The sequence below is a fragment of the Castanea sativa genome, chromosome 4, assembly GCF_040712315.1.
Source record: "Castanea sativa cultivar Marrone di Chiusa Pesio chromosome 4, ASM4071231v1".
NCBI classification, from domain to species: domain Eukaryota; kingdom Viridiplantae; phylum Streptophyta; class Magnoliopsida; order Fagales; family Fagaceae; genus Castanea; species Castanea sativa.
The window spans coordinates 33,806,466-33,825,266 of NC_134016.1; the positions used below are offsets into that span (position 1 = coordinate 33,806,466).

Below are 18,801 nucleotides of genomic sequence, written 5' to 3' on the forward strand. Positions count from 1 at the left end.
GTAGAATCTTAAAAAGAAACCACATATTCTCCACAATTTCTCCCCATTTTTGTTATAATTGACAAATGGTACAAGAAACTAAAAAGCTTTACCCAAGAAACAAAAAGATGATTGAAGATGATCAAGGGGGCACAAGGAATCCATATAAATGCATGCATACAATGAAACAAGATGTTATGGATGACAAGATAGAGGAAAGATGCAAAACATGTGAAAAACAATGCATGCAAAAGAATCTCGATGAATCGAGAGCTGTCGAGCTGCTATCGAGCCAACCTCGATGGATCGATAAGATGTCAAAGATCTATCGAACAGACAGAAACTTTCTTGATGGATTGAGAAGCTATCGAGATTGTGATAAAAAGAAACTGAAGAGCTTGATAGATAGCCTAGCTATCGAGAAGCTATCGAGATTGCTTAAAAATAGTTTTTCAAGGAAGTGAAAAACACAGATATGAATGGAATCAAGCATGCTACTTAATCAAGGATCCAAACAACATTTTAAACTCTCAAAATCATCTTTCAATCAAGGAAAATGTTAAGCACATAGATCCAAACACACACACACACACACACACTAAATAAGTCTAACCAATTTTATATTTCAAAAACATGTCAAAACAGTTTAGTGAGCATACATTAATACAAACATTCCTTGTGATGGCCAAATCACATTGTATCTGCACATGTATCAAAAGTAGCAAAGAATATTGCGTGTTGTATGTGAAAACATCGCAAGATTGCATAAGAGTCTCTATGTTATGACGATTTGAAATATGAGTAAATCAATTTAACTCACACACGATCATAACTGCTTGATGGGGACTATTACCTTCGAGGTACATCCTATAACTCTCACATCTCCTAAAATACATGCTTGCAAATCATGTTTTAAAGCAATTTGTTTTATTTGCTTTAATTTTCTTTGCATATTTTTTTTAAGCATATCATGCATAGAGAGAAAAGAAATACATAATTATGTTAAGTTTTTTGACATTGCACTTTTACTATGCTGAAGCATACCGATATCATTTCATGATTGGCGGGCAACAGTGGTAAGGCGATTATTTATGTCTTTCTCTTAAGATTTTCTTGTCCTTCCGGTCAAAAAGAGTGATACGAGTGTTAAATACAAGAGATTACTTAATCTTACTCATCACAAACAAGAGCCACAAAGCCCACTTGCTTAGTTGTGCATAGAGATGCTTATCTAAGTTACAAGCGATACAAAGTTTAGAAAACTTTGTTTCATTGGTCATTCAAGGTACACAAGTACAAATGTACACAAAACACACATTTTTTTTGTATTTTTCTGATTTTTCCTTTTTTTTTAAAAACAAAACAAAACAAAAACTAAACAACCAAACAAAAATAAACAAATAACATGAAAGCATGAAAGAAAGATGCAGATACATGAAAGTATGATTCCAAAAATAGATAAGAAATCAAGCAAAGAGGGTTCTACTTTAGATAAAAAGAATTAAAGTAGAGGACAACAGAAGAGACAATTAAATTTTAGGCTCTTTTCTCACCCACACAACATGAGTCTTTGACTGTGAAGATGAAAAGACACGTGTCCTAGTATGTCTACTAAAAGACATAGAAGAATTAAAATTCTCTTGAAATTGAGTTAAAAAGCTCAAAATTTTTAATAACTCTCCAAACAAAGGTATAAATCCTTGAGAGGAAACCTGTGACCGTTTGAACACTTACTTTTGAGGATACAACTTAAAGCAATTAAGACAAATGTGTCCAAAAACACCACAATGGTGACAAATATGAGGTTTAACAAAGGATTTAGAATTAGCCAAAACAGTTTTAGATTTCATACCTTTATCACCTTTCTCAAATTGGGGCACAATGACAGTCCTTGATCCAGAAGACGTGGAAAATGAGGGGCCGGAGAAAACAGCATATCCTAAGCTAGTCTTATCAGTACTAGGCTTTTGAGCATTCAATACCTCATCAAGTTTTGCACTAGACATCCTCTCTATTTGAGTTCTAGATTGATTAAGCTCAACTTTGAGATTCTTGACCTTCTCTTCTAATGAGGTGTTCTCCACAATAAGAGTCTCAACTAACGTTGTAGTCTCATCTAGTTTGACTAACAGATCAGCTTTTTCAGTTTTTACCTCATTAAGCTCTTTTCTACAAAGATGAGAAGCCTTTTCAGATTTTATGAATTTAGTACATAGCTTATCATAGGCTTCCTGAATGGTCAACTTCTTGAGTACTTCATTATCAGAAGAATCTTCACTATCACTAGCACTCTCCACAATCACTTTATCGGTTGAGGCAGCAAAGGCCATAACGTGACCACATGCATTCACATACTCATCAGAGGAGTCATTCTCAGTATCACTTCAGGTAGCAACCAACCCTTTATCTTTTAAATTCTTGGTGTTTTCCTTCATAATGTAGTTTGGACACTCTATCCATATATGACCAAAACCTTTGCACTCATGGCATTAGACGAGGGGTTTCCCATTCTTACCCTTCCTAGAGGATTTAGATTTCCTAAGAGGTTTGCCCTTATTCGTTTTCTTAAATTGAAGAAGCTTGATAATCTCATCAGTTATGAAGGTTAGATCCTCATCGTCATCGTCATCTTCATCTTCATCTTTAGAGCCCTCAATCTCTTCCTCTATACCCTTAAGAGCCAAGTGTTTACTCTTTCCACCTTTTCCCATTGAGTCTAAGCCCATCTCATAGGTTTGAACGTTCCCTACAAGCTCAGTCATAGGAAGTTGATCAATGTCTTTCACTTCTTCAATGACAGTGATATTGGCATGAAATCTTTCAGGTAAGGACCTAACAATTTTGGATTCTGTTATAGATTCTCTAAGGTTGAAGGTAGAATTCACAATATCCTTGAGTTTAGCATAGAACTCATCAAATGTCTCATCCTCCTCCATCCTTATTTCTTCAAAACTACTTGTGAGTCATTGAAGCTTCACATCCTTTACTGCCATGGTACCTTCATAGGTGGTCTCAAGAATGGTCCATGCTTCCTTGGCAATTTTCGTGGATGATATTTTCTTGAATTCCTTATTGGTCACCCCACAAAATAAGGCATTCAAGGCCCTACTGTTGAAATTTGCCGCTATGATTGTTGCATCATCCCAATCCACCGGCAATTCCTTTAGCTTAATCCAGCCAACTTCAACAGCTTGCCATACCTGTTCACCTAAAGCCTGCAAAAAAACTTTCATATGAACTTTCTAGTACGCATAATCAGTGCCATCAAATAAAGGAGGAATTAAAAGAGATTGTCCACGATCCATGACAACGAGGGTCAAGGATCACACTCAGGAAATTAATCCAATCAGAGTATACCTACTCTAATACCACTTGTTGAGAAATTTAGACCTCGGTTGATAGAATTAAAAAATTTTAAACCTAAGTTGTTAATTAGATTTATTATGAATAAATATTGTTAAAACAAACAAACATCAATATCATGTCAATATCATGCACAACGAAAAAGTAAATAAGACAAGATATGATGACCTAGAAAAACCAATGAAACAGACTAGTTTCACAGTAAAAAACCTAGGGGAAAACTTCCTGAAAAACAATTCACTATAATAAAGAGAAGTTTCAGATCTAGTACAAAACCTTTGTCCCTAGAATTTACCATCTCCGTAGATGAACTTACAACAGAAACCTTCTACCGCTTCAGAACCTCTGAACTCTTCAATATATGAACGTCACATTTTTGCATGGATCCTAGTACGTAACTAACCAATGATGCACGGCTCCTAATACGTGACTAACTCACCAACTTAAAGAAGATATTGGCTGCAAAGTTCTTCACTTCATCAACAATGAAGATCAAGAAGCACTTAGTTACAAAACCCTAAGGTGTAAAGACGCAATAGCTTCTTTTAGAGAGAATAAGGCATTTGGTCACTTTTGCATGTGTTCTCCTTGTATTCTCTTATGTGTCGGCCTTTAAAATAAGTCTTATATATGTCCAGGATTGTGATAAAAGAAACCCTACACATACATGTCAGCATAGGCCGAAAATCAAATCTTGAAATCTAAATTTTGTAATTCTCGATAGATAGCTATCTGTTGCAAGCTATCAAGATTTAATGAATCAGCACTTCTTCACTTGTTTCTTGGACAGATTTGCATGACTTCAATACTAGACTTGAACTCTTATTCTTTAAAGTATTAAACACATCCTAGATCTACTCAATTACAAGTTAAGTGCGTTTTGTCAAAAGATTAGCTAATTACATAAAATATTGACATATGTTCCTAATCATGAATCACATATGTCCTAACACTAAACTTTGGAAGAACTAATGGGATTGGTTGGAGGCATCCTAAAGATAAAGTTAACACAATAATTTTTAGAAACTTGGAGTGAAAAATCACAGTGATAATTGTCTTAAATGCATACCTTTTGTAATGGTTTAAGGGGGAATGAGGTATTTTGGAGTTTTGTTGGTAGAGTTGGTCATGGTATTAAAAATTGGACCATTCAAAGAATTATAAAAAGGAGAGATTCATAGTTTTCAAGGTTGGATTGAGGTCCAAACAAGGTTAGACTATGATAATGTCATAATTAATTTAATAAATAAAAATAGAAAAAATTTATAAAAATGAGCAGTCATGATTAGAAGAAGAAAAAAGATATAGAGAAATTTAATAATTTTCAAGTACATTTTCACAACTTTTATATAAAAAAATACTACACCAAAAAAAAAAAAAAAGCATTGTGGGAACCAGAGGACCAAAGATGAGAAGCACCGTTGTAGTCTTCATTTGTTCCTCTGAAAGGGGCACCCATGGCCTGAGGAGGTGGTTCGAGGATGGAACGGGAAGTGACGAGGCGTCCTTGGGGGATATAAGGGGTGCAGATGGGTGTCTTAGGGGTTGAATGAGATCTTTGTAAGAAGTTTCTTGTAAAAGTTTCACATGTTCCTTCGCATTAAATGGTTGACAATAGCTTTATAAGCTGCATTAATGAAGAAGTGACCTGAACAGTGGATCCACAGCTTAATAGCTCATTCCACCACCTTTACCAGAAGTCTAAAGGGACAAGTGTCGTAAGGAGATTTGGGAAAATTAAAGATAGAGGGCTAGGATGTAAGAGGCCATGAAGCATATAAAGGAAAGAGACTCTCAGATATGGTTGGATCTGGTGAGAATTAAGAAAGGGAGATAACAGAGAGAATAGTATCTAAGAGAGAGTGAACAGTATTTGTAACACTAAAGAATATCGTCCTCGGGCAAGCTTGTAAAGATCCATTCATATAGTAAAAACTCAAGCTTTTGATCTTTCTTTTCCTATCTGTGTCATTGGGCGAAGCCCAAACTTGTTCATCCCCACTCTCTATACAAATATCTATTGATTTGGGCCGGGTTTAGGAACTCCAATTTCACTAATATTTGGTGGGCTTGGACCACCTAACTTCGTGTTCTTACAAGCATAATTACACTTAATCCTTCAATTATAAAAAATAATTACTAAAGAAGCAAATAATTTTGATATTTCACATTAATAATGTTAAGTATATTAGTCACAAAAAAGATTTATGATTTTAATTATATGTTTTATAATGAGACCATTTGAATTTTTTTTAATATATCTAAGTTTTTGAAACTTAATCTAAAACCAATTTGTTTTCACTTTAGAGCATCAAAAGACTCGCGCACAAGTTCTAATCCTACCGTTTGAAACTTTAACCCATTTTTATAAATATTGAGCATGGTCTAAACTGTATTTGAATCCTGTCTAGTTCTAGAAATCAGCCAATTCAACTATGGTTTTGAACTGTTCATGGACTTTTAGAGTAATTTTGGATCTTGGTGATTAAAACCGACCCTTGAACAAGTTCCCAATTAACTTAACTAGACGGGGCAGTTTGGTATGGGTTTCAAAACAATGGAATTGGTCATCAATTCCTTATAAAATGGGAGAGGTCCTGACAACATTCCATCCTCTCAAGTCGATTAAGGAGACATGCTTTTAATGTATTCCCTAAAGTTGTAAAATGGTAGTTTCTATCTTGTTGCATTTAATATAAAAGGAAGGCGATTGGTGAAAGGAAATAAATGCGGATGTGATGGGGAGGTGAATTCTCCTTTGAGGTGGGGGTGGGGGGAGGGGCTTTCAACCATGAGTCTCAAGTCTTATTGGTGAGAGTTAGCCTAAGGTAGGCTTTCTACGGTCGTTGTATAGACCTTAAGAGATACTTCTCATCCACATTTCAGTATTCTAACCAATGAACTGTGTCTGAGTTCCTAATCAACATACAAGCCTTGTGTTGACAAAGGATGACACGGGGACGCTTGAGGATTCTAGCCTTTTTGTCTAAGGATGAAAATTTTGTCCCACTCTACTTGACCCGCCCCTCACCACTTCGTGCCGCGCAGGTGTTCCCCACCTCGCAAATGTGGTAAGGCAAGATTTTAGCCCCACATCACGGGAAGGGATGGGGGTGGGTTTAGACTTTTTAGACCTACATTGCCTCGTCCCGTTCCCACCCGGCCCTGCATTGACAATGGTTATAATTATAAATTTTTCATACTCTAAAAATCTACTATTTAAACAAACATATCAATATTAGCTTATTTTATTCTACCAAATGTGGCTCTCTACCTCTCTTTTCTCTCTAGCAAGGTTAGAAATAAGGTACCAATTTTGTTATGTATTAGGAGTTTGGATTATTTTGTTATGTGTTATACTATGAGATTTTTGTTTTTGTTATGATATTATTTTGTTAAACACTTAGGTAATATTATTCAATTTTTACTAAAAATTAGTTTGATTTGATGGGATAAATTTAGTTGTAATTTCATGTATATTTTTATTAATAAACAGGTTTTATTAAAAAAATTGTAATAATTGCGGAGTGGGGCGAAGATGGGGCAAAACAAAACCATGTGGAGCAAGGGTAAAGACCCCATCTTTCGGTCCCGCCCCACCCCACCCCACCCCACCCCATTGTCATCCTTACTTTTGTTCGGCTTATTTGGGCTAGTCTTGGGTTGAGTGAGCTTTCACAATGGCCCATGTACTTTGGGCCTATGAATTTTCCCACTTCCACCCAAACAATGTAGAAGATAAGTCTGGATTGCATTTTATTAGTTCCAATAACAAAAGAGTAAATGTGATGCTAATACCCAATTGGCCTAGATCCAAATACAATAAAGTTACAAATACAATAATTTTATAACAAAGCTAGGTGGCATGTTATTAATAGTAGATAAAAAAGTTGTGTTAGTAATAGGTCCAGATTGAGAACCAATAACAACTTGTTATCTAAGTTTTGTTGTGAAATTATTGTAAAATTGTTGTGTTCATATCACTACACAGCTAAATATCCAATCAATGCTTATATATATATTTATGTATGTATGTACGTATGTATGTGTATATATATATATATATATATATATATATTTATTTATTTATAATAATCAATGCTTATATTACCCACACCACAAAGTTGAACCATACAAGCCCATAATAATAATAGGGTTTTATTAACGGTACGATTAGAATATTTGTTAATTGATAATTTTAGAAAAATTTTGATACAACTTTTATAAAAAATTGTAAAAAAATTATTTACTTTTTCTTTTTTCATAAAAAATTAATTTTTTTTTTCTTAAATCAACATACTCTTTAACTTTTCCTATAGTAATAATCTATTCCGATTCCTTTTACTTTTTCTATGATAATAATCTATTCTTTCTGATGAACTAATAATAATCTATTCCGATTCTTGAAAGTTGTTTCCTTTTCATGTATCCAAATTCCAAATTCCCACCACTAAAAAAATGATTGATGTAGCGCAACTGCACAAACAAAAACAATGAAACGTGACAATATGACACGACAACTAAAAATTTTGGAATCCACTTATGGTGTGAATATTCCAATCCTCGTCCATACATTAGTGGTGGGTGAGGTGTGATTTGTGAGCCGCGAGAGCTGAGTCCCACTAAACATCCCATTTATCTCAATAACCCAACCAGCCAAGCCAAGCCAAGCCTCACCCACTTCGCCATTTTTCCTATGTCTCAAACATTTTCCAGGTTCCTCTCTCTCTCTCTCTCTCTCTCTCTCTCTCTCTCTCTCTTTAATATTATATTTCATTGTTACAACATTTGATGTCATGCCCGTTTGGTTGCTGAGAATATCTTGGATTTATTGATGAAAGTCTAGTTTTTACACTCTTTGGTTCCAATGTTTTGGGACCCGACAACCTTAAGAACCATAACATTAACTGAGTGTAGATATCTGTCTTTTTTTTTTCTTTCTTTTTTTTTGGCTTCTTTTTATCTTTCTAAATTTCTTGGGGATGAATTGGGTTTGGCTGTGCGTCACCTTGTTCAGTCACATTTACCAATTATAGAAAAATGAAATTCTCATTCTCAGGCCCAAAAGTTTTGGAGCTAAAGTTCTCAAGCCTAAAACTTGTGAACTTGTTAGGTAGCATTAAGCTGAGAGGTTGAACTTGCTATTGGGATTATATGTTTTCTTTGCTAAATTGGGCATTTGGGCTAGTGATAGAAACTAGGAAGTGTTGGTTCTGGGGTTTGACATGACTAGGAGTGTGCAATTAGGATAACGGAATGGATATTTTTGGATAGCTCATAGCTATGTGAATGTAGATTAGATGTAAAGAAGGTGTGATACAAACATTTCGTTTTTTGTTTCCATTTTTTTATATTAACTAATTTCATTTTTGTGATTATTCAATTGTTATCACAAGTGGGGGATGGAGAATTTGAACTTGTTCTTCTTATAAAGGAGACTAGACAATGCCACTGGTGAATGAATGAGATTAGCATAGAGATTCTCTGCATTGAATTTATTTGTAGAGACTGGTATGGTTTTGAAATTTTGTTGTTAATGGAAGGTCTGGTTTTTAACTGGTTGATGATTTCACAGAAGGGGCTCTTTGAAGTGGGATTTTAGAAGAATATTGGTGTAGGAATATTGATTTCCTTAAGGAGGGTTTCTATCTTTTCTGACAATTTTTTGATAAAGAGGATTATTTGAGGTGGTTAGTGCGGGGATTTAATCTAAGTCCTACAGTTCTAAGATGTTGTCGTGTTGGTGTTGATTGGACGGTCATGTCAGATTAATGTCATAGGAAATTCGATTGTGTTGACTGTAGAGAGAAAAAAGAAGAAGTTATGCTTCAGTAGTAATCTTGCATGTGATTCTAATGGGCTGCAGACTGGAAGTGCTTCTAAGTATGAGGAAGTTACTCTTACTCAATGCACCTTCTTATAATGGGTAGCTGTAAGAAATAATTTAAGGATGGTAGATATTTTTCTAAGTAGAAAGTTTATGATACATAGTACTAGTTGTATATGTAACATACTGGCAGAATTTTTAGCATATCTTGGCATGAGAGACTTGATTGTTCCTGTTTTATTTGTTTGCGGTGCATTGGGTAATGCCAAGTAGGATTTAGAAGATCCAAGATGAAATTATTCATTGATTAAAAGATTCTTCTAATTAACTTCCTCAATCCACAGATTGTACTATGATGATAGAAGTACTTTGCCAATGGCCTTTGGGCCCAATGGCACTTTTAACCCCATAAGCATGGGGTGGTGGTGAGGATGGGTATCAAATCCCCTTGGGTGTGCGAGTATATACCTAGCACATGAAGAAGAAGTCCTTTACTTTAAATTCTTTGACATAATAATTCTTTAACTCTTGAATCTTTGTTGAACTATTACCAATAACCATGACATCATTCACATATCAATAAGAGCTATAAAGTAGAATCTAGCACGCTTAAGGGAGAGAGCATGATAAGCCTGACTATGTTCATGTTGACCTGTCATATAGAACCAACAAGCCTTTAAGGTTTAACCATGCTTAAGTTGATTCTTGAAGAGTACATGGAGCTTTCTTAAGTTTAAAAATCCTGTTGGAACTTGGAAGCACTTTAGATAAAACTCTGGTGATGTCTTCATATTGACTCCCTCAATTTTAGAGAAAATTCTTGAGGAACTACAATTTACACCATCTGGTTAAGCTACTGTGATTGATTCTTTGCAAGTGAGGGAGCCCCATGTTGAAGAGTAGATGGAACTTTCTTAAGTTTAAAAATCGTGTTGGAGGCACTTTATATGAAGTTCTGGTGATGTCTTCGTATTGACTCCCACAATATTAGATAAAAACCTTGAGGAACTACATATTATGTGATTTGGTTAAATTACCATGATTGATTCTTTGCAAGCGGGAGAATTCAATGTATAAATCTGGAATGAGAATCTTATAGTAGTCTATGCCTTTGTAACAGAAAAATGCGAGCTTGGCAAAGTTTGGTTTTATTGTGGGAGAAAGGATCTGCTTAGCGTTTTGAATAATGTTAACAAAAGTACACATGAATACCCACATACACAACATTAACTATGTACATATTTTAGACCCTAGCAACTATTGTTATTCTTTCACTAGCTTGCACTGTTATGTCAGATTCTCAAAACCTTCATCTTTTAATACTTGTCATTTCCAGTAATTCTTGTACTTGCTTCCCCCCCCCCCCCCTCTTTTGGTTTACTGCTGCAGAACTAAAGCGACAAATTGAGAGATAACAGGAATGAAGACACAATCTGAGAGTTTTTCTCTAGATTTTGTATTGGGAGGCGTAGCGGCAGTGATATCAAGGAGTGCAGCTGCACCAATGGAAAGAGTGAAACTTTTGTTACAAAATCAAGGAGAGATGATAAAGAGAGGACAGCTCACGAGACCTTATATGGGTGTTGGAGATTGCTTCAAAAGGGTCTTGAGAGAGGAAGGCCTGTTATCTTTCTGGAGAGGCAACCAGGCAAATGTCATACGATATTTCCCTACTCAGGTATTTTTCTTTTCCTCTCAACATTTTGTTTGCCCTTTAAGATTTTGGGCTGGATATTGTTATTTTTAACAGTTATGGTTTTATGCGTATTTTTATTATTGACAAATTTGTATTATTGTTCCATGTAATGTGAGAGTCTTCTGGTTATTCTTTTTGTTTGTGACCTTGTTGTTACAATTATTCTTAGAATAGAGCTGATCCTGACATTGTTGTCTTAAGTTTTTTTATGTGATTAGTTTTGCCCTTTTCACAAAGACAAGTAATTCAAAAATTGGAATTTGTAAATAAAATTTCTGCAAAAGCATGTTGAAAACTGCCAACAGGATTTGTTAAAATACTATATTCTTTATTTCATAAAGAGTTTGCATTCTTTGTTTCCCATTCTGTGGAGCTTACATTTGGGGTTTTTATTACTAATGTGTATATAATCCTGGCTTAGATTTGTTAATAATAATGTTTCAATTTTCAGTTCAGAGTATAAAATCAATTTCCTGTTATTTACCCCTCCTTGGGTGTATGCGCTGGTAATCTCTTTAGGAATATGCACATTTCTTCAATTTTATTATTCTTGAAAAGTTCAGTTAAGTCCTACTTCAGACAACTGTTTCTGTAGAAATGTATATTGGGTGCTTAAGCTGGCTTGTTAGAAAGGCTTTCTACTCTCTATTGTAAAGAACTTCAGCTATTTTCCTACCTAATCACTTGAAGGTGTAGCGTTACTTAATTACATAATTATTTAAAATGTTTGTCTAGGAAAGCACGGACACTTCATTAAAGGTGTTGTATTCGTGTCGTATCGGTGTTGTACCAACTCCATTATGTTATAATTTTTCAGAAATTAATAGTGTTGTCATGTCATACCCCTGTCTATGTCTGTGCTTCCTATGATATCAATGTCCAATTTTGTAAATTTCTAGCATAGAGAATCAATAATGAACAGAGAGTAAATTTCTGCTTCGTTGTATCCATGCAAGGCCTGCGCTTATTAGATTCCAAGAACCTTACCATATATATGCAACATTCTTGTTAGAGAAGGATATTCAAATATGTATACAAAAAGGATTTTTTTGCTGTTCTAATATTTGAAAGTTGCAATTTTGTTCGCATGCTTAATGCCATTTGACAGTACATTTAAAAAATTATTAATAAAATTTATCTGCACATTACAATCCTGCCAAATGTTTTCTTTTGATAAGTGCAAACCTGCCAGATGTTTTCACCAAACAGATGTTAAATTGTCCATAGGCTTTCAACTTTGCGTTCAAAGGTTACTTCAAAAACATTTTTGGACGCTCAAAAGAGAAGGATGGATACATAAAGTGGTTTGCTGGGAATGTGGCTTCAGGAAGTGCTGCTGGAGCAACTACCTCATTGTTTCTATACCATTTGGACTATGCACGTACTCGTCTAGGCACTGATGGAAGGCAGTGCCAAGTTAATGGTCAATGCCAGTATAAAGGGATAGCAGATGTATACAGAAAAACCTTGTCAAGTGATGGAATTATTGGCCTGTACCGGGGTTTTGGGGCTTCAATCATGGGAATTACTCTGTATAGAGGCATGTATTTTGGGATCTATGATACGATGAAGCCAATTGTTTTGGTTGGGCCTTTTGAGGTAAGCCTCTATATTCAAAAATAATTTTGAGATCTTTGTTTGAATATAGAACTATGATCGCGGTCCCAGTGGGGGGAAGTCACATAGCTTCATTGTTAGTTTTCCGGATCATATGTGTCGGCTTGTAAGTCTTTGAGGACACTAATTTCTTCTATTAAATTATCTTATAAAAAGAAAACCCTGTGGGTGCGAATCTATTTAAGAGCCAGTGAATTAGCATCTTGACCTCTAACTGTATTCTGGAAGCATGATCCTTGACTACTCTCCATTGTTGATTTTTTAGATCATGTGAGTGTCCTCTTGTAATTCTTTGAGGACACTAAATTTAATAAATTATCTTACAAAATAAAAAAACCATGTGCTTGAGAATTTACTTGAGAGTGAGTGAATTAGCATCTTGACCGCTAACTGTATTCTGGAAGCATAATCCTTGACAAAGTAGACTGACATTTAAATGGTTGGCTATTTCTGTGATAACAGTAACTCATGGCCCCACGTAGGAGATAGTCAATTGGTCTGATGAATTTGAACAGCTGATATAAGGGAAGTTGTCAAATTTTCACAAAATTCTTTCATGATTATTTTCATTTCCAAATTTATCTGATCCTTGATCGTTCCATGTTCTGTTTAAATCACATGAATGACATTGTGCTTTACAAAAGTATTTCAAGTTCTTTCACGTTGTTCAAAATAAAGAAAAAAAGTTTCTTTGTGCTACACATTTTTAGACTTTGTTTTCAACCCTCCAGAGTAAACCATCCACCTTTCTGCAGGGAAATTTCTTTGCTAGTTTCCTACTGGGTTGGAGCGTCACAACAGTCTCTGGCGTCTGTGCCTACCCCTTCGACACAGTGAGACGGAGAATGATGATGACCTCTGGACAACCTGTAAAGTACCGTAATGCCATGCATGCTTTTAGAGAGATCGTTCACCAAGAGGGTTTTGCAGCATTGTTTCGTGGAGTCGCTGCAAATATGCTTCTTGGTGTGGCAGGGGCTGGGGTACTTGCGGGATATGATCAGCTTCACAAAATTGCATACAGACATGGTCATTCTTTTGAGTCACATCAAGGAGTTCTTAAGTAAATCATCGTCATTGGATTTGTATATTATTACAGATTATAAATTTTTTACCCAAGAAGGGTCCATTGAAAATTTTCATATAGTAAAGAGGGGAAAAGATGAAGGAAAGAAAGAAGAGGCTAGGAAGTAAACATGGATCTTTTGGGACAGCTTCCCCCTTGAATGCAATGTCTTTGTACAGCTAATAATTCTGCTGTTTTATTTGTGACACTTTGTACGATAATAGTTTTTATTAATAGAACTAGGTTTTTTTGGTGGTAGTACCATTCTGTCTTATTTTGGAACTGTTTCAAAGACACGAAGTGAAAATTTTGCCCAATGTCAAGTCACATAACAGGTGATGGCTTTGTCAGTTATCTTTTTTGGACTCACTAAATGTTCATGCATTTTCTTCTTTTGTTGTTTCATTTCTCCTTCGAAATGATTGTGTAGAGAACCTAAATCTTCTTGTATCATCATATTCCGCAATCTGGCCATCAATTGTGCTTTACATCCTAATTTTAGCATCGGAGGAGTGAAGAAGTCATGCCCTCAAAAATCTTCTTTCCTGTGCTGCCTAAATTCAATGCCTATGATTATGATGCATTATATTACCTTGAGCAGTAGTTATTTTACAGCCGTTGTTGTACACAACCACACACACTCCGCACTAAAATCGTGACTTGAAGTCATTATTTAAGTGCAAAGTATGTGTATATGGTTATGTACAATAATGGAGTGTGCACTAGGATTTTGTTAAATCTTTCAATTTTCAACCGAAAAATGCTTATTTTTTAATGCTTCAAAGACCAGCCCAAAATGGAGACTAATTATGTAAAAATTCCTAGAGTCCCATAGGGGTTTCATAATAGAACTTACCTTCCCCCAAAATTTTTTTTTTTCAAAATAAAATAATTAGGGTCTTAAGAATTTTATTACAAAGAAATTATAAATTGATTAGTTGCTGAGCATGGGCCCACTTACCCTGGTCTATTAGATTTTACTATTGTTGGGTTTGATTTGTGTTTTATTCTTGAGAAATATTGAAGCTACTTAACGAGGAAGAGCAAAATTTCATATTATTACCTATTTGTTGTGACATAATATGGATGACAAGAAACCCCATTATGAGGCAAAGTGAAGGAAGTTCTTGGTCCTATGGTTTTAAGTAGAAAAATTAATTATATTTATACTTCCCATATTTTATCTTGGGACTGTGCAAGTGAAGAAAAACTAAGAAGGAATGTGTGGGACCCTCCCATCCCCCTTTTATGAAAGTAAACTTTGTGCCCGTTTGTTTCAACGTTTTGAGCTCAAAAAGTCACTTTTTCAAAAAGCCAGCTTTTTATGTGTGTTTGGTTAAGCACAAAACGCAACTTTTTGAAAAAAGTTGCGTTTTGTATTTGTGAAGAAACGCGCAAGCCAATTATGGAGCTCTGGAGGTCCATAACCAAAAAGTTCATGCGCGTTCTGAAGCTATCCGTTGGGCTCTTCCAAAAATTACCAAATTACCCATGAAAAATCATCAGTTCTCACGCTAATGCTCAAGCCCTGGCCTGAGAAATTTTTTTCTAGGAATAATTCTCAAAGGTACCGAAAATTACCAAATCACTAACGTCTCTCAGCTAAGGAAAATAATAATAATAACAACTATCCAAATCCAAACACACAAAAATTTATAACAAATTCCCAAATCAGCTAAGGAAAAAAAAAATCAATCCCTTGCAAATTAGGATTCCTCAAAATGCAAAATAAAAAAACAACAGAATATACCAAAATCTTTCCAATGGAGTTCTGTGGACGGATGATTTCTTGACAACGGATGAGTAATTGGCCATCCCACACAAGGGTTTCTTGCGGTAGCTCTGTGGACAAATAAGTTTTTGCAGAGAAAAAAAAAAAAGAGAGGAAGAGGAGAGCTCTGTGGAATGTCTTGAGTAAGGACGAAGTGGCTGGAGGAAATGGCTAGGAAGAAGAGAGGAAAGAAGGAAAAAAGGAAAAGTGTAATACGTGGGTGGAGGAGAAAAAAAGAGTGGGAAAAAAAAAAGAAAAAAAAAAAAGGAAAAAAGATGTGGTGCAGTACGTGTGTGGAGGAGAAAAAAAGAGAGAAAGAAAAATGAAAAGAAGAAGAAGAAGAAAATGCTATTACAATATTTTCACAAAAAATTTTAATATAGGAGAGAAAAAAATAATTTTTTAAGAAAGAGAAAAAGAAATAATTTTAATAGTACGTTCAAATTAAAATTATTATCAATTTTTATCACAATATTTTCACAATAAATCTTAAGTGGTAAGTTATTATTAGCTAATATTGGTGAGAAAAAAATAATTTTTATAGAAAGAGAAAAAAATAATTTTAATAGTATGCTCAAATTAAAATCAGTATCAATTTTTTATCACAATATTTTCACAATAAATCTTAAGTGGTAAGTTATTATTAGCTAATATTGGTGAGAAAAAAATAATTTTTATAGAAAGAGAAAAAAATAATTTTAATAGTATGCTCAAATTAAAATCAGTATCAATTTTTTATCACAATATTTTCACAATAAATCTTAAGTGGTAAGTTATTATTAGCTAATATTGGTGAGAAAAAAATAATTTTTTTAGAAAGAGAAAAAAAGAATTGTAATAATACGTTCAAATTAAAATCAGTATCAATTATCACAATATTTTCACAATACTTTCACAATAAATCTTAAGTGGTAAGTTATTATTAGCTAATATTGGTGAGAAAAAATAATTTCACAATATTAATTTAAGTATGAAATAAACTTCCTTATATAGACATTGTCCTTTTTAGTAATTTACCTCTCAAACTACCACTTTTATAAGTGCTAGCCAAACACTCAGCTTTTTCAAAAAGCACTTTTTAACAGTTTTTACCAAACACTCAGCTTTTTGAAAAATCACTTTTTCATTATACACTTTTTAAAAACTCAACTTTTTCATTATACACTTTTTCAAAAAGCCTAACCAAACTCACCCTTTGATACAGCCGTTAGTGAGGAGAGAGCATACTTAGTAGTGGTGGGTAGAAATCATTATAAAAAAAAAGTACTATATGCTTGGGCAGAATTGACACTAGACTAAGACCCTCTAAAAGTAGAAGCTAAGGTGGCCTAATTTGTTGTAGGAAAAGTAACAAAGTTGGGTTACAAGCATGTTATTTGCAAAAGAGATGTTCTGAATGTTATTCTCCTACTTCAGAAACTGCAGTCCATGAAAGTGTGTTCCCTTAATATAATGCAAACTACAAAGATTTATAGCATAATGAGTAGATATGGGAGTGAGCATAAATTGAATGATCAAGTAAACAAAGAATATGATAGGTCAAGTAAAAGTGAAATAGGTAAGGCTGGCAGGCTGCCAACCAGTTTGCAGTAGAGTGTGGAATTCGAGAGAGGTTAGCTATCAAAGGCAGTAAGCTTCAAATTAACCTCCAAAGGAATATAAAGTCTTCCTATCCGTTCATCAAACATAACCTTTTGCCAAAAGGTTTCAATACTAGCACCGCAATAAGTATAGGGTTGATAGGTAAAGAATGTGTTGACCTTTGTGATAAATTAATTGGTTAATTAATCCAATTAACATGTAAAACGCGTTGTAGCACAAACAAATTACCAACTAAGTTAATATGCAGCGAAAAATAAAGTTGACACGGTGATTTGTTTACGAATGAAGAAAACCCCCAAGGCAAAAACTTCACAAGGTGATTTTAAGGTCACCACTTTCGAGAATTTATTATTATCACAATAAATGGTTACAAGTGTGTTCATAAAAGTGCAGTCCATCAAACTGTGTTCCCTTAATATAATGAAAACTACAAAGATCTATAGCATAATGAGTAGATATGGGAGTGAGCATAAATTGAATGATCAAGTGAACATAGAATATGATAGGTCAAGTAAAAGTGAAATAGGTAAGGTTGGCAGGCTGCCAACCAGTTTGCAGTAGAGTGTGGAATTCGAGAGAGGTTAGCTATCAAAGGCAGTAAGCTTCAAATTAACCTCCAAAGAAATAGATATAGTCTTCCTATCAGTTCATCAAACATAACCTTTTGCCAAAAGGTTTCGTTACTAGCCCCGCAATAAGTATAGGGTTGATAGGCCAAGAATGTGTTAACCTTTGTGATAAATTAATTGGTTAATTAATCCAATTAACATGCAAAACGCGTGGTAGCACAAACAAATCACCAACTAAGTTAATATACAGCGGAAAATAAAGTTGACACGATGATTTGTTTACGAATGAGGAAAGCCTCTAAGGCAAAAACCTCACCAGGTGATTTTAAGGTCACCACTCCCGAGAATCTACTATTATCACAACAAACGGTTACAAGTAAAGGAATCCCAGTATCTTATACTAACCTACAGTTGAACCCTTACCCCAATACACAATTGGACTTGTTTTGTAGTGACAATCTCTCATTTTCAATGCACGGCTCCCAGTACGTGAATAACCAATAGATACGCGGATCTCAGTATGCGCCTTAATCACCAACTTGAGAAAGATGTTGGCTGCAAAGTTCTTTAGTTCATCAACATGATGAAGATCACGAAACTTCTTGGTCACAAAACCCAACGGCGTACAAATGCAGTAGCTTCTTTAAGAGAAAGATGAATTAGGGCAAATTTTGTTTTTGATCACAATTTGCATGAACAAAATTTTGCTACACACTCACACAACTGTGCCCCTTTGACGGCCCTTAAAATAATCCTTATATATGTTTAGAGTTGTGAGAAAAGAAAACCTAAACATGTACACACGGATTGGAGTGAAATTAAATCTGAAAAACTGATTCTCATAAATTTCAATAGATAGGGTATCTATTGAGCAGCTGTCGAGCATCGAGCTAAAGTAGCCTTTTAAACCTCGATAGATGCTATTTGTCGAGCTAGCTATAGAGCTTTAAAATCCAGCACTTCTTCACTTGTTTCTTAGACAGATTTGCATGGCTTCAATACTTGGACTTGAATTCTTGTTCCTTAAAGTATTAAACACATTCTAGATCTACCCAATTACAAATAAAGTGTGTTTTGTCAAAGGATTAGCCAATTCTAAATGACATATATTCCTAACATGATTCACATATGTCCTAATAGAGGTTCATGAAGAGTGGCAATGACAAAGAAGAAATGGCAATCAATGAGATGAGATGAGATGGAGGAACTCTTTCCTAACTAGAGTGAAGAAAATATAAGGCTAATGGAGGCTCAAAATAGTGTGATGGAGCAGGATTCAACGTGCGTTAAGAGGGGTTGAAGTAGAAGCAT

The 18,801-nt window shown here is 34.7% G+C and overlaps 1 protein-coding gene across 1 annotated transcript; it reads left to right on the forward strand.

Moving 5' to 3' along the window:
* The first annotated feature begins 7,860 nt into the window (after positions 1-7,860).
* LOC142633013 (ADP,ATP carrier protein ER-ANT1) lies at positions 7,861-13,806 on the forward strand. The gene is made up of 4 exons (XM_075807304.1): positions 7,861-8,058; positions 10,559-10,847; positions 12,093-12,464; positions 13,238-13,806. Exons 2-4 carry the CDS (start codon positions 10,590-10,592, stop codon positions 13,547-13,549), a joined length of 942 nt encoding a protein of 313 aa, XP_075663419.1. The 5' UTR covers positions 7,861-8,058; positions 10,559-10,589; the 3' UTR covers positions 13,550-13,806.
* Positions 13,807-18,801: the final 4,995 nt, after the last annotated feature.